Source organism: Sinohyriopsis cumingii, chromosome 6, assembly GCF_028554795.1.
Source record: "Sinohyriopsis cumingii isolate HCF-2022 chromosome 6, ASM2855479v2, whole genome shotgun sequence".
Taxonomy (NCBI): Eukaryota; Metazoa; Mollusca; class Bivalvia; order Unionida; family Unionidae; genus Sinohyriopsis; species Sinohyriopsis cumingii.
In genome coordinates this window covers 19,148,414-19,175,448 of record NC_142966.1, presented here as the reverse complement: position 1 = coordinate 19,175,448, position 27,035 = coordinate 19,148,414, and the positions used below count along the sequence as shown (strand labels likewise).

General features: G+C 35.3%; 1 protein-coding gene across 1 annotated transcript in view; it reads left to right on the top strand.

The window, feature by feature from the left end:
* Positions 1-27,035, top strand: part of LOC149796457 (pre-mRNA-processing factor 17-like) — an 87,140-nt gene that overhangs the window by 40,914 nt on the left and 19,191 nt on the right. The window contains exons 7-10 of the mRNA XM_089961163.1: positions 4,922-5,136; positions 11,920-12,067; positions 13,694-13,809; positions 23,154-23,287. Of these exons, the coding sequence (XP_089817289.1) occupies positions 4,922-5,136; positions 11,920-12,067; positions 13,694-13,809; positions 23,154-23,287 (613 nt within the window). The remainder of the gene's footprint in view (positions 1-4,921; positions 5,137-11,919; positions 12,068-13,693; positions 13,810-23,153; positions 23,288-27,035) is intronic.

The following is a 27,035-nucleotide window of genomic DNA, read 5'->3' as shown; positions in this document are numbered from 1 at the left end:
CTTTCGCTTACATCACCTGCCAGGTCTACACTTCTGTCATGAGGTGATCATAGTCTACAGAAGAATCTACTTTTAATTGCTTCCACAATCTGATAAGTTATTAATATTTTGGGACTGCTTACATCATCATTTACAAGTTTCAAGCATCTACGGACATTTTTTATCACAAACACCTTCTCTGTTCCGGAGTGGGATACCCATGAATTTTATTCGTGACATTGTGACCATGGGATAAAACATTGCATATAATATATATGGCGATCATCAATAGGTGGAACACAGCTTACTCTCTCTCACCCCAAATGTCACTTGAATATGTGGGGGCACGCTTATGAAATCATCCACTTCATAACAGAGGCAACAATGGGTTCAAATGCCATTCATTGTGGAGACTGCACAGTCAGTGTGGACTTAAAGAGGCATGATTTCATGTCCCCACTTGCATCGCTTCGAGAAGTTCTGTGAATTGTTTACAATGGACTACAACAAGTAGCAGGTTAGCTATATTTTGGAGTAAGGCATGATTTCACGTGCCACCCTCCTTTTTCATTTCTCATTTCTCATTTTCCTTGTCAACAGGACATCACCAGCCTTGTGCCCTTTCTAGAATTCAGCTGACTAGGTCTGGTGTTCAAGTCAGCAAAATGTTTGCCTCATGAATGAGAACGAAATTCCTGCAATGGTAGATTCCTTGTCTACATGGAGCAATCAGTCTGCTAGAGAATTTGTTCGCCTGCCAAGTTTGCTCAATGCATTAGTGGACACCATAGTCCTTGGTCACTTTCTTGGGCTCCTATAACAGTGATACTGTGGTCCAAATGAGACTGAACTTTTGAGAGGTTGCATCTCAAATTCAAGGAAACACCTCTGGACTTGCATTGGGGATACTTCTGCAAGTACAACCACTGGCAGTCATGATCACTATGGGTGCAAAAGAGATGAGGGGCAGCAAGTCTCCTACCATTTTCAGATGCAATAAGAGTTTGGCCCACTCAGGATTGTTATTTATGTATCAACATCTTTGAGATGAAACTGTTTTGAAAGCTTTTTATTGGTAGCTAGAGAACCTACATGGGAATAGAGTTCTCATTTTGTACAGCAACTCCACTATAGTGATTTATCTCAAATACAAAGACCACTGTATTCTTGTTTGGGATTTTCTACAGTGGTGTCCTCAGACAACAAATCCACATTTAAGTTTGACATATCCTAGGCTGGCTAACATATGGCAGACTTTTTGTCCTGCAAGAAGTAACTAATAAAAACAATGGTCTCCTCATCACTCAGTTTTCACTCAATAAATACCTGGTGTGATTGACCTATGAAGGGCTTATTGGCAACAAGGTGGATTGCTAAATTCCTAAAAATAGTCTCGCCAGTTCTGGATCCAAAAGGTGGATTGCTAAAATCCTAACATTTGTCTCACCAGTCCTGGATCCAAAAAGACCTAGATAAGCAATGCTTTTTATATAGATTGGAATAGTCAATTTTTTTTACATTTTTTCAACACCTCCAGTTCTGAAGGTGATACAGAAATCAAAGAATATATCTTGTCCCAATTACTCCACTCTAATGGGAAATCTTGGACAACCTGATCAACCTCGGAACAGAATCACCAGGAGTCGACATATTGCCTCAGCTGTGTTAAGCAGCCATGATGTTGAGTGTTTCATCCCAACCCACAGTTACTGAACCTGTACATCTGGATCTTATTAAATATGCCCTTAAAAAAAAACAGTTGGTGGAAAATTCCTCAAAAAAGATGGCCATCGACCTTAGAGGCATATGAAGGCAATGGATTATAATCACAGTGGAGTGCACAAGAGCAGTTTTACAAACATAGGCGTCTGTGCCTCAATAACTAACTTCCTGTGGCTCTTCGATGAGAAACAGTTAGCAATAATAACAATTAAACCTACCATTCCATGATCACTGACACACTGTGTTATCAGGCAAACTCAAGACCTGTCTGATTTTCTGTTCATGTTGGATTTCACTTGGTCAGTGACACTGCATTCTTGCCCAAGTGGAATTTATCATGTGCATTTAGCTGGCTGAACAAGATATCATTTGAACTGCTCTCAGGGCATTGTTTAGTTCACCTCTCAGGTAAGTTCTGCCTCTTCACTGCTTTGTCAATCGGCAGGCAAAATCAGCAAATGTGTTTCCTATTGATGGACCCATCTACATGCTGTTTGGACATGGTGGATCAATATTACTCCTGAATACCGCTGCTTTCATTACCAATAACAAGCTACCATTCATGGGGAATCAGATATTTTAATAATTCTTGTTTATCCTGGACACTTCTTCTCAAGGTCATCAACAGAACCCAGTGCAAGGTCTGAAGTTCAGGAAGACTAAGCCATTGAGTGAGGGAAACTACATCTCATTTTGCCTTTAAGAAAGGGGATGGACGATGTATCAACAAAAATACTTTCATCCTGAATAAAGTGGGACATCCGTTCTGCAACAGACATTGCATTTGAGTGAAACTGTTCTCTAACTGCAATTATCCATGCCATGGAATGGAGATCTGAGTACACATCACCAGTCTTATCAGAGATCTTTTATCCTAAAAGTGTCGATTTAAGCTAGAGGAACCTTTACCCATGATGTTAAAGGTTACCTTTCCAGATTGCTTAACAGCTTTATAAAGATGTGGCTTCATGACTTCCACTGGATTTGCAGGAGATAAACATTTTCCCTTTTGAAATCGCTCCCTAACATATGGAATCTATTTTCAGTTAGGTTATCTAGAAGCTGTCTCAGATACCTTAAGGGACCAGAGATAGTCTTTTCTGGGTAAGGGGGTGTATCTCCCTCTAGTTCCTTTTATGATTGTGTAATGTATTTTGAAGAAGAAACAAATTTTTTCTAGTAAAATATATTCCTTTAACTATACTAACTCAGTCATGATAAAAAATATACCCTCCCAGACTCCCTGCAGTTACACCCATATAGAGAGCATGTCCTCTGCTCCAGTAGTAACTGATGATTTTACAGGATTTGGCACCAATCCTGGTATCAAGGGGAGATCACTGTCTAATTGCAATCTAGGTGGACAGATAACTTTAAGCCTTTTAGCTTAAATCTTTAACCTGGGAGGACTGGATCTGCTAGGTCAAAGTAGTTCTCCTAAGGTATTATGATTGGATAAGCATTATTGAGGAAACATATTTTACTTTTAAAAAGTTGGTGTTTACATGGACAGACATAGCTGTGGTTGATAATGGCAAAATTTATAAATGTAACATCTGTTATTTCTATTTTATATTTTCGTGAAGTAGTCTCATAAAAAAAAGCATATTTCATTCCACAAAGCCTCTGCTTCTCATCAAATTTTCATGTCATTATCTTGAAAGGTAGCATAAATTTCTGAATTTGTTTCATGTGCAAATTATTTAAACATAATTCAGATTGACATAGAGCGCAACACCATTCATTCAATACATGCTGAAAAAAATCTCATTTGTGTACATGCAATCCACCATTTTCATGCAGAGTTTTGGAAGAGTGCAGATTTACCAAAAGGAGGCAGCTACCTTATTTCTGAATATAGCTGAATAGGAAAGCCGATCACTCCTTAATAAACAAATCAGAATTATGGTGGTGGCATAAAATATTTGATGTAAATGGACCACTCTGCTTTAAAATGTATTTAATGAGGTGTGCTATGCTCTGTCATTTTGAACAGTGTTGAAATACTCTTGCACAAAATGAATTAGTTACTTTTAGCTACATTTAATGATGCTGACCATGAAATATTCACTGAGCTATGGTGTCATCATTCATGATGCTGTGCAGAACAAACTATAAGTCAAAAAGAAGACCACACCAAAATGATGAAGAAGCAAAAACTGTCTCAATAACAAAAGGCAAATCTAACTTAATACTGATATATATATATATATATATATATATATATATATATATATATATATATATATATATATATATATATACACACACACACACAAATCAAAATGGGATATACTGAATGGTTTTTGTTATTTTGCATTGAACAAGAAGAGGTACATATAAATGGATGGATGAACAAACAGACAGACATGATAGGCAGATGTACCAATTTTTCTGTGATATCTGGAACAGTTTTACTTTTGCCTCAGAAACAAAAGTCTATAATCATTGGATGAATGGACAGACAAATATGTAAGAATATTGAAACTAATGAAATTTGAATAGCAAACAGTTCATTTAGTGTGCTATGTGTACCAGACTTCTTAGAAATATCTTGAACAGTTTGAAAGTCTGGAAATGAAAATGTTTAAGGACAGACAGATAAACATAGCAAGAGCTATATCAAAGCAAATTATATATGGAAGGGAGGTAACAGGAAGTATACACTTAAGTATTTTCATATGCATCTGTTCTATTTCTTTGTGGAAAAAATACTGAGTAGTTATATTTTTTTACTTGTCTACTGCATTGAGTAACTAACATGCACTCTGTATTTATGTTTTTGCCTAAAGTATGTGGAAGGTGTAAAGTATAGCAGAAAGATTTGTTCATCTGAACTTAGGGTAATTTTTCCTATCCACAGTTTCTATTTTATTTTGGAGAATTATGTAATGCAATGCTAATATATGAACATTAAAATTGCACTAATTAGAGTTTGCCATGGTTCTTACGACACTTTATAATGTTGATGCGAGTACAGTCACTGTGATATTGCAGTGTTTTTTTTTTTTTCCAAACATTTTTACATAAGGTTTTTAAATATTTCACTTTATGGGACTACTGGATAATAAGTTTTTATATTAAGGAAACATCCATTTTAATTATCCAGAGAAAAGTCATCATTTTTAAAGATGAAGGAGTACAAGTTCTTTTTTCTTAATTAAATAACTTTTTGACAAGTTTATCTTTAATGACAATTTTTTAAATACTTTTATTTCAGTCAAGGAAGCTTACGATTACCAGGGTCGTTCATTTCTTCATGTTCCTCAGGATGTTGGTGTCAATCTCAAATCAGAATATCCCCCAGAAAAATGCTTCCTGCCAAAAAAGCTCATTCACACCTGGTCAGGGCATTCAAAGGGTGTTGCAGCTATTAGGTGGTTTCCCAAATCGGCCCACTTGCTGTTGTCATGCAGCATGGACACCAAGATTAAGGTACAAGACAACTGTCAGTCACAAAATTTTAATGAGTATATAATTTTGGTTTGTTTAGTGAGACAGATTCAACTTGGAAATATTAATAGTAAACATGTCCATTTGTTTGGATGGAGGTGGATTTCTTTTTTGGAATGTGCTGAAATTACAGAATTGTCATGAATTTAATGATATTAAAATATTCTGATTAACAGTATCGGCCAGACACAATGTGTTTAATACTGCTGAAGTCTATTTTTAGCAAGTCACAATGTGTTTAGTACTCCTGTAGTCTATTTTTGGGCAAGTCACAATGCATTTAAAACTGCTGTAGTCTATTTTTGGCAAGTCACAATGCATTTAATACTGCTGAAGTCTATTTTTGGCAAATCACAATGCATTTAATACTGCTGTAGTCTATTTTTGGGCAAGTCACAATGCATTTAAAACTGTTGTAGTCTATTTTTGGCAAGTCACAATGCATTTAATACTGCTGTAATCTATTTTTAGGCAAGTCACAATGCATTTAAAACTGCTGTAGTCTATTTTTGGCAAGTCACAATGCATTTAATACTGCTGTAGTCTATTTTTGGCAAGTCACAATGCATTTAATACTGCTGTAGTCTATTTTTGGCAAGTCACAATGTATTTAATACTGCTGTAGTCTATTTTTGGCAAGTCACAATGCATTTAATACTGCTGAAGTCTTTTTGGCAAGTTGCAATGCATTTAATATTGCTGAAGTCTTTTTGGCAAGTTGCAATGCATTTAATACTGCTGAAGTCTTTTTGGCAAGTCACAATGCATTTAATATTGCTGAAGTCTATTTGTGGCAAGTCACAATGCGTTTAATATTGCTAAAAGTCTTTTTGGTCTAGTCACAATGCATTTAATATTGCTGAAGTCTTTTTGGTCTAGTCACAATGCATTTAATATTGCTAAAGTCTTTTTGGTCTAGTCACAATGCATTTAATACTGCTGAAGTCTTTTTGGCAAGTTGCAATGCATTTAATACTGCTGAAGTCTTTTTGGCAAGTCACAATGCATTTAATATTGCTGAAGTCTATTTGTGGCAAGTCACAATGCATTTAATATTGCTAAAGTCTTTTTGGTCTAGTCACAATGCATTTAATATTGCTGAAGTCTTTTTGGTCTAGTCACAATGCATTTAATATTGCTAAAGTCTTTTTGGTCTAGTCACAATGCGTTTAATATTGCTAAAGTCTTTTTGGTCTAGTCACAATGCATTTAATATTGCTAAAGTCTTTTTGGTCTAGTCACAATGCATTTAATATTGCTGAAGTCTTTTTGGCAAGTTGCAATGCATTTAATATTGCTGAAGTCTTTTTGGCAAGTCACAATGCATTTAATATTGCTGAAGTCTATTTGTGGCAAGTCACATTGCATTTAATATTGCTAAAGTCTTTTTGGTCTAGTCACAATGCATTTAATACAACTGTGGTCTAATTTTGTATTGTTATGACACAAGTAAGTATTGCTATGGACCATTGTGGTCATGTTGATGCAGAATAGACTTTCATGTGCTTGCTTGTATGTCATAAGAGGCAACTAATGTAGATAGGAGCTGTGGTAGCTTAGAGGTTGGTAGGCCAGACTCTTTATTTATTTATTTCACAAATGTACATTGAGATCTTATCATAAAGTCAGCCAAGGTCAGCTACCATAGTATGTCTCTGAGAAGGGCATTAAATAGTTGTGACATTATGCTTTAAACACATGACTTTCATACCAGTTCATTATACTTATACAGGTGTGAAGTCAGGCTTGGTTATCAAAATAATCATGTAGGGTAATAGACAAATTAAGTAGCTGTTTAGAGATCTGTTCACTAAACCAATCAGAGAGAAACTGATGTACCCCTCTCAGTGTTTGTAAGGTACAATTGAATTAATTTATTTACTCTTAGCAGTTTGTAGAACAAATGAATGTTAATGAAAAAATAATCATCTTAAAATGGAAATAACTGGTAATTTTAACTATTTGGATATATGATGGCTGTATGGAATTACTATGAAACATTACATGGAATCTGGATTATAGCTGTATTTGAATTACAGTGAAATCATTTGAAGCTTTTTGGGATTATAAAATAGTATTTATTCTGTACAGTTGGTACATCAGTACAATACTGACATCATTCAGAATTCCATTACAACTTATTCAGATTACTTGTAACTATTGGAATTGATAGAACTTTTAGGAATTTATTACCATACTGTAAGTTAATTTTAATGCTAACACTGTGCATTTTAGGAAAATAAATTATATTTCCAATTATGCAAACTTGTTGGTTATTGCTCTTTCTTGTTATGTAGATTAAAGCCTAGAGTTTTAACAATTTGAATAAAATATTTTGTTATTGTTAACTATTTTTTGATTGCCTGTTGAGGAATTTCTTCTAAAGTTATATGCTGTAGTAATATTTGACTTTCTAATTTTCATTAAATTTGTTACATCTAATTTTGATAGGCTAAACAGGTCACAAGCATTCTACAGTAATACAACATATTGGTTTCCTCCTTGGTTTCAGCTCTGCAAAGTAACATTTGACTTTCTAATTTTCATTAAATTTGTTACATCTAATTTTGATAGGCTAAACAGGTCACAAGCATTCTACAGTAATACAACATATTGGTTTCCTCCTTGGTTTCAGCTCTGCAAAGTAACATTTGACTTTCTAATTTTCATTAAATTTGTTACATCTAATTTTGATAGGCTAAACAGGTGACAAGCATTCTACAGTAATACAACTTATTGGTTTCCTCCTTGGTTTCAGCTCTGCAAAGTAACATTCTGATCGCAGGGGGATATTTTTAGATCACAGTATGAAAGTAATGAAACATTTGCAAAATTTTGTTTTACAGTGTATTGAGCTGTAAAATGTAGATATTGGGCTGTGCTTCATGTTGGCTAGTATCATTTTTCGCAGTTCAGTAAAACAATATATTGAACTGAAGTATAGCCCCATTATTACATTATACATTCCATTACTTTTTATTTGAGTTCATTAATATGATCAGACTCGTACAAAGGTCACAAAATACATCTTACACTGCATCTTTCATATCAGTAATACCATACCTGTTGCTATTGTATAGATTGTGCTTGTCCAGATGGAAAATACCTTGACCATACGATGAGAATTTATCCTGTTAGGGTGAACAGAAGATTCCAGAACACTAGCTTTCACCCCCCCACCTACCCACATGCTGTACTGCCCTTCATTCTTTTCCAGTCACATGGGTTTAATGTCTACATTGTTTTTGTTCTTTGGGGGCGCTCAGCAGTTATTTTGTACTTTTGAGAGAGTGAAGTAGGTAAGGTGAAATTGTTTGCATTTGTAACATGCACAATGGAGATAATGTTGGCCTACCTCTATGCTACTTTTATGTAATGTGGCTGACATTTCTTTGGATACTGTACTTGTGGAAATTGTACATGATCTAAGCACACGGTACAGCAAAATGGATGCTCCCCTGTGCTTGACAAATTGACCAGAATTAATCAAAAGTACACTAACTTTAGCAATTATTAAAATAGGGAAAACGAATTTTTCTGAAGTAGACAATAGCATTTACTGAAAGTGCAATGAACCAAGTACAAAATATCTGAAAAGTAAAAAATAGTTATCAACTCTTTTTTCTACAATTTACCTCTGAAGTCCAGGAAGTGAAAATGACCATGCAGAGCTAGCAGTTTTTTTATACGAGCACATCTTAAGTGAGCCCAAGCTGTATACTCTAGAACCTAAATTATACCCATCAATCATATATCAAAATAAAGGGAATTAAGAGTTATTTTAACAGCACCTAAGATATACAAAGTCTTTATTATATAGCCAGTATAACCAGTGAAGAAATCATGGGAAATTCTTTTTCCTTAAAATTCTAACCCAATGCAAAATACGAAACTGTTGAGCGCCACCTTTTCATTTGGCAAGGTTAGGTATTTTGTTAAATTTTCCCTATCTTTGCATCAATTGTTGTCTGTGAACTTGCCTTGAATCATATTATTATTCATTACAAATTACTGTAATTCACAATGCGTATTTGGGGGCCCCAAGTGGCCGAGTGGTCTAAAGCACTCACTGTTACAGATCAATGCCATCTCACCTCTGCCTGCATGGGTTCGAGTCCAAGGCTCAGCTAGCATGGGTACGTGGGAAAGCCTGCCAGTAGCTTCTCATGGGTCGGTGGTTCTTCCCTGGGTTTTCCAGGGTTCTTCCTCCACCAGTTATACTGGCCACCATGTATAACCTATCTTGTGCTGATAAATGGCGTTAAACCCTAGAACAACAACAACAATGCCTATATTGTGAATTGTGCTGTTTCTATACTTGGTAAAGCAGGTTGCACACCACTTTTTATCCTCATATCATATGCTTAGTTATTGAAGACAGTTTCTTTTTCATTATTAGTTTTGGATAGCTTTCTCTGATTATTTACCATTTTTGTTATCAATGTACTATATATACTCACATATAAGCCCGTTCACATATAAGCCAACACCCAAACTGAACAGGTATAAACACTAAAAAGTACATGACCTGTGTATAAGCCGACTTACAACTCTGAGGCATCTCAAGATGCACGAGGTAAGTTCTAAATGCATTTATTTAGGCAAACTTGTATTTAAAAAAATTATATGTATGCTTATCTCGAGGTTGGTGTGCATGATTATTAAAAAGAAATGGTATAAACTTGTTTGAAAAGTAATTTATTTAATTTTCTGTTTTTTTATAAAGTTTCAGAAATAATGCTTTGAACATTATGTTAATACCATAAAAGCTGCATTGTAGTTTGCTTTGATGTAAGTCACCTTTCACCATAACTGTCAATTTTCATGCGCGGAGGGGAAAAAAAACCTCCCGATTTTGGGGGTCGCTCCACACCTACCTCCCGATTTCATAATATCTTCCGATTTTTGTTGAGAACTCCTGAGTATTATATTATGTCTTCAATTTTCATTTCTTCTAAACAAGTCCTACATGTTCCGTTGTGTCACCTGTGAATTATTATTGTGACGAAAAAATTATTTTAGTATAAAGAATTCGCTTCTTCACTAAATAGAATGTTAAGTTTACACATTATTCACGTAAATTAATGATTAGTTTTAACTCTACAATAATAAAAAAAATAATAAAAATAAAGCAGAACAAAAAGATAAACCACAACAATAAAATTGACCAAAATTAATTTCAATTCCAAGAATGATCACTATGAATTCTGTAACTCCATATGATATAGCTTCATTCCCACGAAAGAAACTTACAGGAGTGAACACCTGGCATTTTTATGCCATATATACCAATGTTAAACTGGTATAGTTACCGGTCAAAATTCCCTCTTATCACAAGCCAGTTTCAGGGTTTCAGTGATTAAGTTGCCTGTACTGCTGTCGTAAATGAAAGACAAATTCGCCAACTATCAACATAGGAGACACTGAGACATCAAGCTTTCTATTGTGTGGAAAGTTATGTTTGTTCAACTAAAACACAAAACTAAAATTGATTGATGTTGATCTTAGTTGATCTGTATGAGAATTTTAGTCTTTATTATTATCACTCTTTGTGAACATGTAAATTATGATAGTTATGTGCCTCGTACAAATAAAGGTGCGTACCTTTTTAAAAATATTACCTCAATTTGTAGGATCACTTGTATCATTGAAAGTAAGTAACTCGTGAGTGCATGATTCAATGTAAATGAAACAGCTATTAAGGACTAGCTGAAATGTTATCTGGAAGAATGCAATTTGTTCGAAACAATAAAACAAAATCAGCATCTGTGTTTGGGAATAAGTAAGGATTTAAGTTGATGCTATGCATGCTTTGCACTGTGTAAGTACTGTACATTATTGTTCAGCGTGGTCTCCCAGGTAAACTCAAGCGGCCCTCGAATTATGAAGTCTGTATTTACCTTTATTTAACTTCATGTTGGAGAAAGCAGAAAATACACACATGCAAAATAATAACAAAATCAATCATAGTACTTTATAACAGTTTAATAATTGTCACAAAATCAATCATAGTACTTTATAACAGTTTAATAATTGTTGGGTCACCGAAAGTTACATTTTTTTACATGCCTATGTCTTAGGACATGGAGACAATTATTGTTTCATGCCCCAAGATTTACAGCCATTACAGTAGTCAACAAAAAGACCTTAAAACTGTTAAGTTCACACATTGGCCAGCGGATAAGCTGCCCCCCCCCACTTCTTCCAGGCCTTATTTTTTCCTAAATTATTTGGCTTATACATGAGTATATATGGTACCTACTGATTTTTTGCTAATTTAGAAGTCCCTATATTTCATTCAAACCTGGTTGACTTGGTTATATTTTTCTATACTTAGCATTGCTTCTTTTTTTTTGCATTTAAACATTTCGAATACACCCAAGTAAGGTGGCTTCTTGCAGAAATTATCAAATATTAATGCAGACTTAGTCCATTAGTCCATGCATTACCATGTGTTTACTTTTAGTTGTATCAAAGCTTTCTTGGACACAAACAATAAATAAGCAGGGTGTGGGTAGGTGTGATCAGGAAATCCCACCCCCCCAATTACATTGGAGTCCAAATTCTATGCATTGAGATGGTGGTAGGCAGGAGTGGCACTATGACATTGGAATTTCATAGTCAGGAAATTCGTTCTTAGCCGATGGTTAAAGGTGAGAGTGGTGATTTTGTTTGAAAATTAAAGACATTTGTATTGGGAAAAAATGTTTATCCAGGATAATCCTAGTGTGCCAATTATGACATACTCTGTTCTGTATCTATTAGATCTGGGAGGTGTACAATGAGCGACAGTGTATTCGTTCATATCTTGGACACAAGCAAGCTGTTCGAGACATCAACTTTAATAATACTGGAACGGAGTTCTTGAGCTGTGGCTATGACAGATACTGCAAACTCTGGGACACTGAGACTGGTATGTAGTAAACTATTGGGCAAGTATATTTCATCAAACTATCAAACAATATATTTGGCAAATATAGTGACAGTAATACGGTAAATTCATCTGTATTTGTGTGTATACATTTTTAACTCTACTTGTCATAAATCAGAGGAATTTATGGGAATGACTAGTTGGTTCTAAATAGGAATGGTGCTGATCTAATGTCCAAAATGATTGCCAAAGTTGTTAGCTTACCTTACTTCAAGTCTCGTCATCCATCTGCAGTTGTGAAAATGTCTTCTTAAAAACTGCTTCACCAGCATAAGCATGAGAAATGTGGCAGTCATTACTAAAAACAGCAAACCTTTAAAATGGCTTTTTCTTAGAAAATGCTGACCAAATTTTGATCACATTTAACAAAAAACAGTATGGCATTATGAGCTTTGAAGTGTGTACATGCAGATTTGTCATCAACTTTAGCCACTATTACAAGAAAAAGAGAAAATTCTTTAAATGACTTATTCTCAAAATCAACTCTGCAGATTTTGACCGAATTTTGTCTAGGCTTGAAGGGCTTTTAAGTTTATATAAATGATGCCACTTTACCTTCAAATATGGTTGCTGCTACAAAAAAAAATATATAAAATGTAATAACTTTTTTGAGTGGTCTAAGAGAATTTGACCACAATTTCCATAAAGTATTATCTTGAAAGGGTTTGATATTTTTATACAGATCATCAGATATGGCAGTCATCATCAAAGATGAAAAAATTTGCACAGCTTTTTAATTTAAAAAAGTTTGTAAGAGAATTTGACCAACACAAATTATTCTGGATTTGAGGCCTTTCAAATATTGCAAAAACTACAGTGACACTTTTGAAAATTAAACACTTATGAGACATGGAATTGTCTGCTTTTTAGAGGGTTATTTTTAAGAAGTGCAAGAAGAGCATACTAAATTCTGAGGCCTTTTGAAATAAATTCCTACACTATTAGTACATATTGTTACCATAGTTTTATCTTTTTTATCACAAAGTTGGTATATCATGTAATAAAAAAAGCATGGAAGATACAGAACTAAGGCATCGGTAGTATTGCATAAACATCAGTAATATGATGTATTCAGAAAATGCATGTATCTATATCATCTGGTAAGTATAACAACACAAACATCATAAATTAATGGAGATGGAGATTCACATAGATTAATATAACCACGTTCGTGTAAGCTAATATCTGGAGAATTATTGATTAAAAGTTGTCGTATTTCACTGACCAAACTACTGAACTATAGTACTCTGTCGTATTTCACTTACCAAACCACTGAACTGTAGTACTCTCTGTTATCATTTCCAAATGTTTCTTTACTCTTGAGATAACAGTGAACTTTCTGAAATTGCAAAACTCTAAGTTCCTGCAGGAGACATACAATTTCTATGAAATGCTTCCTACTGCCTTATTATAGCAACTTTTAGAACAAGGAGTTTATAAGAAAAAATATTGAAATACGTGTTTCATAAGTCAACAGCATTGAGAAATTGGTACAGAAAGTATCCTATGGACCACCTTTCTGCTCTTGTCTGTGGCTGTTGGCAGATGGTAGTCAGGTGAACAAAATAATTTTTTAACATTATTATTATTATTATTATTATCCTACAGGTCAATGTAAGGCCAGGTTCACAAGTAGAAAGGTGCCATATTGTATCAAGTTTAACCCAGATGATGACAAGCAGCATCTTTTTGTTGCTGGAACCTCAGACAAAAAGATTATTTGTGTAAGTTTAGCCTACACTGTTAATTACTTTACTTGTTTTCAGTAAGTATTAAGTGTTCTTGCAAATACATGTATATTATAATGATCATTTTCATTTAGAGCTGAAAAGGCAATCACTTATTCTTCAAGTATGACTGGGTGAATATTTATGTTAGGAATGTTAAAATAAATAAAAATTATGTTAATTTGTTTGAAATGAAAAGAAGAATCATATATTCAAGAACATTATATATCCTTTTATCCAGATTCTTTAGGATCAGAACGACAGTTTTACTGTATAAAATGTTAGAGAAAATCTATTTCCCAGTCAGTATAGTATTCTGTCGTGAACGTCACTTGTGAATATCACTTTTTATTGACTGGTCCACATTGCAATCATAGCTGCTATCTACCGTGTGAATCATATATTTTTCCCTTTGCTGGAAATAGTATGACTGCTTGAAGTTCATGAGAAGAATCAATAGTTAGAATGCTTGTTTTTATTTGTTTATTTATTTATTTATTTATTTATTTAATAACACAAATGATTACAATTATAAAAGCAACATATAACAACACATTGAAAGGTAAATTTACATCTTCTTTATGCATCGATACTTGTGCAAATAACTGCCAGAAAGAACCTGTACATTTGTCCATTCAGAAATCTTAAAGTATTTCCTTCTGACAGTTTTTCAAAACTGTTGGTTCTAAAAATGACTTAAAATTACCTTTTGCTCATTAATAGGCCTAGTGGTTAGAGTGTCCACCTTGGATGTGGGATGTCATGGGTTTGATCTCCAGTCAAGTCATACCAAAGACTTCTAAAAATGGTACTAACAGCTGCCTCACTTGGCGCTCAGCATTAAGAAATTAGTGTTAGGACTGGTGGGGACATCATGCCACATAATGTCAAGATAATATGACTGGGTAGGACATCATGCCACATGTCTGTGGCATGATGCCCCAGTGCTGGACATGACTATAAACTGCCTCACTGCAGACATTGTATCGATATGACTGAAATTTTTTTAAAGCTACGTTAAATATCCAAATCACACACACACTCATTAAAAGGCTGTGAATTCTGATGTTCAAAATGAATTTGTTTACAGTAAAAAGAATTTTTGGTTCATGTCTGAAATTTCTTCATGGAACATAGTAGGTTATTTGACTTACTTAAACAATGACATTCAAAATGACTGTATACATTTAGAAATGAATGCGAAGTCAATAATCTTTTCTTCTTTAAGGGTGGTAAATTAAAATGTCTGCAGATTTATTCATTAGAGTTATTGGTAAAATCCAAACCCGATTTTAAATATGAATTTCAAAAACATGTTGAACTGTTTCAATTTGTTGTGTTCAATTTCACAACAGTATTCAAGTCTACACCTTACACAAGACAGATACAAAGCATGTATACTGATATATTTACATAGTTTTTGTTAATTTACTTTAAATAAACCAAATTGTATAGCTTTGGATATAATGGCCTTATCATGGACAGTACATAACTCCCATGCATTAGCTTCACCAAGTCCCCATTGAATAACTACTGCAAATAAACAATTTCTTGCTTTTAAATTGATAAGCAACACTTGCTCACAATTACTTTTAAATGCCATTTGCGATACTTATACACACTTTCAGCATCTCTTAACGACCTTGTAAAATTTGCTGTTTTCAGCAAATAAATGCAGTTTGTAGTACTCTAAAACTAAAGGGAGGTCATTTATTTACAATAAAACAATTTGGGCCCAAAATGGCTCCCCAAGGCACCCTAGAAGTGACTTTGCATGATTCTGAACCTTGACCGTGTTCAACATCTCTTTAATATCTGACACAAATATGAGAAAAACCAGTCACACCATAGGAATGTAGTTGAGGTAATATTAGGTTCTGGGACACTGAATCAAACGATCGGGAAAAGTAAGAATAAATTGTATATTTTTGTGTCCTTACAATGAATTTCTTTTGAGAAAAAATTAGTAAAACATTTGAAATAAAACCATACTGCTCTTCATATATGGCTGGGCTTAATTGTTTATGTAAAATTTTTTCAGATATGTTGGATAGGCTGATTATGACGATACAGATCTGAATGTCTTTCAGCTGATTTAAAAAGTAAACACATTAGGAAAAGTACAGGACTTTCGAAGCATTTTAAAATGTTTGCGTACAAATATACATAATTCATCAGCATAGATTTTAAAGAATACAAGAGACATTACAAAAACCATGGACTTCTTTCGTATTAAGTTCACTCAGAACTTTACGTCCTTCAGTATATTTAATGTTTGTGTTGTTTAAGGGATAAATGCAAAACATAGTTTTTAAGTTTTGCAATTGCTACACATTCAGTTATAACCAAATTTAAATTTTCATAAAACTTATCTGAAGCTTCAGTTACATTGCTGAACAACTCTAAAGACCAATTTACATAATGTTAAAGGTAATTACTGTAAATATAATCAGCCTTTTTATAGGTATAGGCAGTTCTGTCTATTGCAGGTTGATACACCTTTTTCTGAGGTAAATAAAGATTCCAAAAGTTTGCCATATTGTCTGAATGAAGGGTCGATTCTCTCAAATTTCCATGAGAACTTAAGATCCACTCTACAACTTTCTTTTTCTGGTAGGATTACTATTGAACTGATCTAAGCAGTGTTTTATTCACTCAACACATTTAAACTTGTGTTGCCTTTGATATTGTAAGAAACACATTGAAGTTTCAAGTGGAATTTAGTGTCATCGTTTATTGAAATTATTTATAGTAAAATGAAATCTCTCCAAGAATTCAAACTGCTGAAAACTAGTAACTTTTCTTTATGAATATACTTCTTTCATAGTGATATCTCTCAATACTTTAGAAATATTAGTTTATTGTAGCAGAGTGTAGATAACAAAAAACAATGGTATATACCTCATACTCTTCTTAACATGCTTTCAACAAGATGACCTCAAGTCATAAAGATTGTGTATAGGATCACCCCTTTTGATACACTGCAGAAGTCAGTATGTTCTAGTGACACCATTGTACATATGCTCTGGTGAAAATATTATATTGCAGAACAACAAATGTAGAATGTAGAAAACACAAGTTTATAGGAAAAACTACATAAAGAAAGTTAACTTACCATTCCTAAAGCTTTTCTTATATTTATTATAATTTTAATTTTGGAACAGATTTTGTTGCAAAAGCTAAACGAATCATATTGGGACAATTCATGACGGTATTATGATAAAATTGTTTACTTATAATAAAAAATCTGTTTGATTGAGTGTATGATTTTTTTCAATACTTGATTGGCATTGCGAATATGTAGAACCTCAATCCTTGATGTACCGTATTTGGTACTTTCAAAATGTTTTGCATTCCTCATAACTTGTGTCTCTGAAAGTGCAAATAATCAGAGACAGAAGACATAATGTTACACAAGAAGATGTTATTTTCACTTATTGTCATTCTTATCATTATCAGACAAATTCTAAGAAATTAAAATGGTAAAAATTAGTTAAATATCAAGATTCACTTAAAGGATGATAGAAAAATAGACTTTTGAAGTAAAATTATCCATATATCAGATAGAAATCCTAATAATTTGACTTAAATAGGCTGAAATATAGGGGATGCTTAGTTGAAATATGAAATATGTTGTAAAAGTGTGTGTTATTTGTAAATTTCCTCAAATTATAGTCACAAAGAACCACCTTTGAACATCAGTAACAGTAGATCCACATAAAAGTGTACAAGACTGTACCCCATTCTAAACAGTGTTACTGATGCATTTATCAGCTGTGAGTCAATGGCTAACATGTGAGTACCAGATGAAATGCCTATTAAGGTGGGAAATGATTTGCCCCATCAGAATTGTGGTAAGGATTTTTCCCAGGGCTTACTGATTGGTAAATCTTTGTTTTATTTCACAACTGATAATTATAGGATTTTCAAAAAAAATTCTGTCGTTGTGACTTGATGTTGATCAGTGTAAACAAATGTTGTGGTTGTGATGTCATTCTCTCAAGAACTATGAGTTTATGACACTGTGAAAATATCATAGCGTCAGAAGTGGGTGTGGGACGATAATGTTGTGGAAAGCTGACTTTAACCCATGCACATTCAAAATATGTTTCATGGTTAGGTCTGTGTCTAGAGTTGGGACCATTTGTCACAGCTAATAAACAACCTCTGCTTTTTATTTTGTTTAAACATCCTTCCTTGCTTTCATGTTTGAAAATTTTTGAAAGCTGTAATTTTCATCTTGGAGAATTCCAGTTTTGAATTCACTGTTTTTTGGAACTTTTCAGCAATATCATGTAACAAAACAAATGACCTTTTCAGCATCAGGTAAATAAATTGCTAAAATTCAAGTAATTTCAGTGGATGCACAAGATTCTGTGAATTTCAAAAGTTAGTAGTTAATTAGTTACTGATACAGATAGTAAATAATGCCCACAGATGCCTTTTGTGCTATGTTTTGTTGGTATTTATATTTTTACTTACTTATTAAAAGTGTTACCCAGTGTTTATATCCATTATTATCTCTCCTTTGATAGTCCAGGAGACCTAAATATAGCTTATTCATTATGACGAATGTGTTTTCTTTTGTAAAGGCTTTGAGTGGAGTTGCTCTACAATAAATTAAAGAAATATTCTCACTATAAAGTATTCTATGTGTTTCTACATGTATTACTAATCTGTGAATTCCTTTGTATGAAAAATAATTTCTGTGATATTTGTCAGTTAATGATGTCGTGTACATATTTGTCCTTTCAAGCCACACAGACTTTTTAAAGTCACACAAGCTGATAGGTAATTATATGCATGCATCATTGGCACCAAGAAGTGAATACCCAGATAGTGTGCCTTCAGTGTATTTACATTGCACGGTGGGAGATGTACAGAGAATTTAAATTGTTTACTGTTTTGTAAGAATATAAAAATTATTGATGTGATTGAGTTTTGAATGGAAAGGATTCAGCACATCAGGAAAATGCTAGTGCTGGCAATTAATTAGTGTTGACATTATTCCTGTTTATGCAAGTTTACTGTCTGTGCAAGTTCACAATGTAGATATAAATCAGTTAAAAACAGGTAGAAGCAGGTTTGCTGGTTTAATTTTGGTGTAAACAGTACAATAGTGTTTCAGATTATATACTGGCCAAGTCAGGCTAGACTCATAAATTTTACCATTCTCAGGTCCTGTCATCTGAAGACTTGGCCACATCCAACACTCAGCACCAAATAACTCTAATAGCTGGTGAAAATAATTTGTGAATACCTGCAGTAATTGGATGCAATCCTAATAATAAAATCTGTTAAAACCAAAGGAATATTTTCAAGAAGGCAACTCTTTGACTAGAGGACTTAATAACTTTGTGATAGTTGGAATAAGCGTATGATATTATATAGGATGCAAGACGTTGCCATTCTCATATTTGTACAGTAGAGTTTTGTATAATAGTGTTTGATATCTTATGGTATTCATGTTTGAGCAAACAGTTTTCAAAATATATGTGCCATTTTAATCAGATTTTTTTTGCAAGCTATCAAATCAGTTGTTAGTTTAACACTTTTAAGAACTGACAGTCTGAATATTGTTTTTAAAAAGTTGTGATATTTCTTCTAGTTAGGCTTGGTTAAGATTTCCGTTGACCACTGTTACTTAGCATTAGAGCTGAATACCACTCAAAGTTTTGTTCTGCAGTATGCCATAGTATTTCTGAACTTACTGTCATGTACATGACGGTATACCACAGTTATATTATGCATCAGCAATTTAAAGTTCCTGGAGCAGAGGTCTGACACTTTATCAAAAATTTCCATCTGTCAATAGTTGGAAAAATATCTTGCACTGATTTATAGCAAAATAGCATCATGTTGTATCAATGCATTATTTTAAACAAACTAATACACTTGAGATAAAAGAAAAAATATCTTAGCTTAACAGAAAATTGCAGACACCCTCCCCACTGACAATGAAATGGTCATTACCTCTAGTAGATGTGTATGTTAAATTTTGCATAAGTTTTAAGGTAATAACTGTAACTAAAGTGGGATGATTATGCTTACAATATATCTGACACCCTGTAAAAGACACTATGCTTACAGATATATCTGACACCCTGTAAAAGACATTCTGCTACCAATAAATCTGACACCCTGTTGCGACTTTCCCACAAGTTTTCTAGAGATAGCAACCTCAACAATCCCAGAAGCAATCACATTTCAGGCAGCCTCCTCTTGATAGATGATTTGGCCTGAAAGCCAAGGGAGGAAGTATGTGGACCTCTCCACCTTTCCCAAGAAAACAGTAGAGGAGAGGGCCTAGAGGTTTGCCCATTCTTCTACCATGCATTCCACTTCCTGAAATCCCTGTTGGCACTTGATTAGCCCTCTTTTCAGAGGTCTGGTTTGTATCACAGTTCAGCTTTTCCTCCCCCACCAGATCTCTTCTAAGGCGATGGGAGTAATTGTGCCCCTTTTCATTGCATTAAGTTTGGAGCCTCCTCCATTGGCCAGCCTCAGTCTGCCATATTCATGCAAGAGGAATATTGTGGCAGAGAACCTCTCCATAAAGGGCCATTTAGATCCTACAGAATGCTCTCTGCATTATGAGATGGCAGAGTCTCTTGTCCAAGGTGGGGGGGGAGAGAACCACTAGCAATGAGACTGAACAACATGCTCCCTTTTTATGTCTCCTCAGTCCTGGATCAGAGGGCTTGGGCAGTGGACACCTTCAGTTTAAGGTGTGATAATCTTTTCACTTATGCTATCACACTGTTCAGAATGATTCGATTAGTGCTTCAAAAATTCAAAACCTACACTGCTCCGATCATTCTGGTAGCCCCACTTTGGCCCCAATGGTTATGGTTCAGCAATCTGCTCAGCATGTTGGTAGACAAGCCTAGGAGATTACAACTGAGGAAAGATCTGCCACTAAAGCACAGAGGATTGTGCTTTACAACATAATGCAGATTCTCCACGTTCATGCATGAATTCTATAAAACAATCAATCTGCAAGGACCTGTTTTGAGTGTGTGTGTGTGATTTGGATTTTTAACATAGCTGTATCAATTTTTCAGCCATATCGCTACGATGTCTGCATTGTGGAAGTTTATAGTGATGTCTGCGGCATGATGCCCCACCCAGTCACATTATACTGACACCAGGCTGACCACTCCTAACACTAACCTCTTAATGCTGAGTACCAAGCGAGGCAGCTGTTAGTACCATTTTTGTCTTTGGTATGACTCGGCCGGGGATGGAACCCATGACCTCCCACATCTGAGGCGGACACTCTGACCACTAGGCCACCGGAGTGGTTGACCTGTTTTGAGCAAAGTTGCATGTTGCATCACCCTGAGTAAAAGGTGGTCCACTTAAAGGGCCTGTGATGTGAATTGGAGAATCTTGTCATTGGTGCAGTAGGAAATATCTCAATCCTACTTTTAGCCCTTTTATCACAGTGGCAGACTTTCTCTTCCTTTTTGTGGAACGGGAATGTTCTATCTCCACCATTAAGGGCCATAAGGTAACCTTGTCTAAAATGCTAAAGTTCTCCAAGGGTCAGTTGATTTAATCAGACCCTATTTGCTCTGATCTTGTTAAGTATTTTGGGCTACAGGGACTGGTATTTTGCTTAGTGATGCTGAGATGTAATCTCTAATGTATTTTATGGGCTTTGTTTAAAAAAAACTTATCCATGGTTGAGTGAAGCTTACTTTGAGAACCTTACCCTTAAAACTGTCTTCCTGCTCAACTTTGCAGTGGCAAGGAGAAGCAGTGAGCTTGATGTATTGCCTGTAGAAACAAGATGTGTATAGTTATGTGGTAATTATGCATCAGTTTCTTTCTTTTGCAAATGGGTTCTTAGCAAAGAATCAGCTCCCTTCAGTAGCTCTACTTCCTATTGAGATACCCAATCTGAGTCCTATTGGTGGGGAGGGGTGATCAAGATAGGCAGCTCTACCTGGATAGGGTCTTACAGTTCTATTTAGCCATTGCAAAAGGGAGATGAAATGGTCAGAAGCATCTCTTCCTGTCTGTTAACGGCTCTGCTGATATTTCGGCATTCCAGATGGATTGCTCTTGCTATCAACAGAACAGATAATTCCCTCACTGAGAGAGGTCTTTATGAGAATTAAAGCCCATGAAGTCAGTGCTATTGCTACTTCTTTGACCTGTCTTAATCATTCCTCATTGTAGGAAATTATGGGACTACCTTTTAGTGATCATAGGCTACTTTCTCCTCCTTTTATCTGCATTCTTTGGTACCCTTGAGTGAAAGCATTCTTGTTGGGACCAATAGTAATTGCTCATAAGTGACTCAAGCTTATGCCGGATTACAGTAGGAATGAGAAGGGTAAGACCATTTGTTTTTATCAGTTTTCTTGAGGCCATCAGCCTCCCTTGGAAGTGAAAAATTCAGCAAGGCATTAGTGACTTGTATGTATTACTGCTGTTTAAATGTTGTTTTTGTGGGTGGGTAGGTGTACAACTAAATTTAATAATGTAGTACTTACCTGTCACTATTGCAAGATTCCTTTTTCCACCCTGTTTTGATGGCCCAAGCTTAGTGTGGGTCCCAGTCAAAGATAGTTTCCTGCATGGACTTATGATGTGGGAATTAGACTGGCTCTAGGTTCTCTGGTCTAGAGTCTATAACATTCCGTCTAATGGGAGGTTGCAGTCATGAGCTAGAATGTGGAAATTTGCATCCTTACATCACAGAAGAGTTAAGCAAAGCAGTAGTGACAGGTAAGTATTACATTATTAAACTTAGTTCTCCTCCCCACAAAAAACCCCCACAAAAAAAACCCTACATATCACTTTTCCTTAACAGGTTTTCTTTTTCCAGGCTTAAAATGGTAGGTTATCCAGAAACAAAGTAGAAACATTGTTATAAAACACAATATTATATATTTTGTTTCATTAAAATGAATTAAAGAAATACTATAGAACAAACCCCAAGAGCCAGATTACCAGACCTGGCAGTACTGCTGAATATATGTGTTTGACCTTAGTTCTAAAGTCCCTGCCATCGGTATATCTAGGGAATTAACAGCTATGGTAACCTGAGCCACACACATGATTTCAGTTTTAAAAATAACCCAGTAAAATGAGGGAAGAAATAAACTTGTAGATTCTTACCCATTCTATTTGGCCGGTAGATTATCATTCCCATGAAGAGACTATTTCTCAGTTTTTGAAAATATGTGGTTCAGAGTTTTCCTATAAATATTAATGGAAAATTATTTGAACTGTATACTACAATCTTTAAATTATTCTGTCACATTTGATCATTGGACATCATTGTCTTTGTATGTATTTTCAGTAAATATGTTTTGCCTCCATTTTAGTGGGATATCAGGTCAGGAGAGATGGTGCAGGAATATGACAGACATCTGGGAGCTGTAAACTCCATCACATTTGTGGACCAGAACCGACGATTTGTCTCTACCTCAGATGACAAGAGTCTCAGAGTATGGGAATGGTAGGTCTTAAATGTGTCCAAATTTTGACAGCGTAATAATTGCAAGCTTTATGTAAAACTTACTAATATGGAGGGATTTATTTTGTTACACCTATGGAATTCTAAACAGTTGCTTTCTCTCTGAAACAAGTTTTGTATTTAAGTTACAAAATCACATGGCAAATAAAAATCTTTCCAAAAGCACCAGATCAAAAATGATTGGTCAGGGAAATAATAGACGTGACAGAAAAACTGAGAAACAAGAGTGCAAAACTAGTGCAAAACCAGCCCAAATGCTTTTGAAATCTACTGATTCCTTTTTCAAGATCATAAAGTCTTAAAAGATAATTGCACAAATGGAAACATAACAAAACACAAAAAACACAAGTACATTACAAAGTTAGCAAAGTGTTTGCTGTAGCCAAGTACAATCAGATGCAAAATTAAGGTTGAAGGATATTGTGTTGTCACTTTTTAGTGCTTTCAAGGTAGGAATGGCTTGAACAGCAGACCCTTATTGATGGCATTAGTAGGTCAGCAATGAAATGTTTGTGCCATCTACAGAATTTTCCATCCTGGATGTAATATTTCCATCCTGGATCTTGAATATTTTGCAGAGCTGGCTGTTTGTTAAAACTTGCATGTTCTAACCATAGTCTGACTTTAAGGTCGACCCTGTTTTGACCACCTTTACTCTGGAGGGAAGATCGAAGAACCTGATAGGTAGGCAGCTCAGGAAATGCCCCTCCAACATGGAACCCAGCCCACCTCTGCTTTTTAGAACAGTCTGAGACACCTGCAAAGGAGGGATTATAGGCGGAAATGGGGCAAGGGATCTTTGCAGTCAGGTATTCAGTATGGATGCTAGTTGAATACCAGAAGATAACAGTCTACTCAGACTAGATGACAGAATTACAGTGGAGGCAAGAAAACAAGTTCACCTTCAAGCCTCCTAGTGATTACATGTTAACTCCACCACCAGTAGCCAGCCTACTTATGAATGGTTGGCTCCTACAGTTTCAATCTCTGGATCACACTCTTCCATCAGAATGATTGGGTGATCAATGTCACTTTAGAAGGGCTTTGAATTTCATTTATTCCACTCCCTCACTTTTCTTCTTCACCCCTTCTTACAGAAGTACCATCAGACCTGAAAGATGCCTTTTTATAGCAAGAGATGCAGTCACTCATCGCCAAATAGATGGTTGAGATTGTGCAAAAACCACAATTTCTTGGGTTCTATTCAAGGCTTTTTGCATCGAGAAGGAAGTTGAGACTGATCATCTTGAAATGCCTCAACAAATACATTCAGCCACCAAATTTCAGGATGGAGGCAGCAAGATCAATCCATCTCTCTATCAGAAAGGATGAGTATGCTGTCAGTCTTGAATTGACTGATACATATTTTCATGTTCCTATTAACCCAGTGTCACAAAAATTTATTTGGTTTGCTTGCCACAACAAGGTTTATCAGTTCAAACTCACACCATTTGGCTTTAATATCATCCCGTTGGCTTTTACCAAGGTTATGTATTGTGTCATCCTCCTTTTCCAGTCAACTTCATCTACAATGACAGCAGAGTACTTGGAAGACATCCTTCAGAAATGTACAGTATGTTCAGTTCTGCTCCAAGGCATGAAGTATATCCTTTCACTTTTACATCACCTATGCTTTCTTGTGAAATGGAAAAATCTGATCTTTACCATCACAGAGTTTTGTCCACCTGGGTATGGAATTTCTCACCAATCACAGTTGAGTACAGTTTCCCTGCAACCACATAATCTGCATATTAGAACTGGTCAGGTCCATTTCCAAGAAGACTTGGATTTCAGTGAGAGAATTCTTCAGATTATTTAATGTGGCAGCAGACTTGATTCTGACAGGCTGACTTTTTATGCACCTGTACCTATATCATTGCTAGCTTAGTGGATCCATTCTTTGGTCCCCTTGAACAACAAGTCATCCTCACACCTGATGTACAATCATTCCTGAGTCATTGGCGCTACCAGGGTTAGCTGATATCAGGAGTCACTATGAAGAAACCCCAAGCAGAAAAGACGGTATGTACCAATGCTATTACATACAGTTGGGGTGCCAACCTATTGTCAAACTTCAGCAGCACATGGGAGCCAGGGAATCAGCCTCTCCATGTCAGCCTTCTAGTAATGAAGGCTGTCATCAACACCTTCCAGTTCTGGGAATCGTCTTTCAAGAAAACGGTCCTCATTGTGTTGGACTGCAATGTGGTGGTGACCAGACTGCTCATACATGGTGGAGGCATAAAATCACTCGACCTGCATGTTCTGATTTGGAAGTTTCTAAATTGGTGAGAAGAACTCAGCATCATGTTACAAGTCCAACATATTTCTGGCAGTGTCAATCAGCTTGGAAGGGTTCTGGGCTATCGCCTACCTTGCAACAGTCATGGTACCAAACAGAATCTGAAAGTAACAGGGTCAAAATTGTAAAATTATTATGATAGCCCCTCTCAGATGGGACAAGTCCTGGGTCACAGATCTACTCCATCTAGTGATATATTCAGAATAATTATTCTCAGACAGCCACAGTTGCAAGTGTTCCAAGACCATCTTCATGCATGGCACTTGTCCAGGCAGCCTGCAGAACAGTTTAAACCTACTGTTGTGGAGAGAATCACACATGCAAGAATGACCTCCACTCTGAAGGCTTATGAGGGAAAATGGTGTGTGTTCAGGGAATGGTACCAAATCAATAACATCATTCCTCAGTGTGGCTTAATTCCCTAACGAGCCAACTGTTTTCTATGGCTTTCTCGGAGAAAAAGCTTCAATTACTGCATTATCAACGACTACTGCACAATGGTCTTTTACACATTCAGACATCATGGCAGACACGATGTCAGTCATGATAAAGAGCCATCAGATTTGTTTGCTAATTTTGATTTGCATCAACCAAAATCATGCTGTTGCCTAAATGGAATCTGTCATGGGTTCTTGTATGTCTCAACTCAAATAAGTTTGAGTTTTAGTGCACACTGAAGCTACTGTCATATGAAAGATGTTTCCTGATTGTGCAGACTAACTCACTCGATGTTGCTTCACATCTTTTCCACTTGGATTGAATTTGAGGGCTACACTTCCAGTGTGACATGCAATGAAGTATGGTATATTCAATTTTGATTGGGGTTTTTGTTTATTAAAGTGAAGAGTAAAACAATAACCAACACTCAGAACTCACTGTAGCTTATTCACTGCTAGACACACCAGAAGTATTGGCATCTTAACTTTTTCCAATTGGACACAAAGCAACAAAGAAACATTACTGTTGAATGATCTGTAAAATACTTAAATTGTGCATTTAGAACAAATTTGGAATGCCTTTTATGCTGATATATATAATCAATCAATCAATGTGCCAACAAGAATTGGTAAGGGTTTATTTACACTTCTACACTCAGACTTGTTCTACATAGGATTTTTCTTGTACGAGGAAATGACAGTGTTTCTTTTGTTATGAAGATAACACTGTAATGCCATTCAAAATTAAGTGAAGATATAAAATTGGTTACAAGATACTTTTAAAGCATTTATGCAAAACAAAGACTGTGGTGACCAAGATGAATCCTTCACCTGATTAAATAGAACAGCCTGAAATGGCCTAAAATTTGAATAAAAATTACTGACACACCAACACTTATTCAGTTTAAAAATATTGTCGAGGATGAGAACAGTGATAAGTCTATGTTTGTAATCTGCATACTAGAATACAACCAGTATATCGACACATATG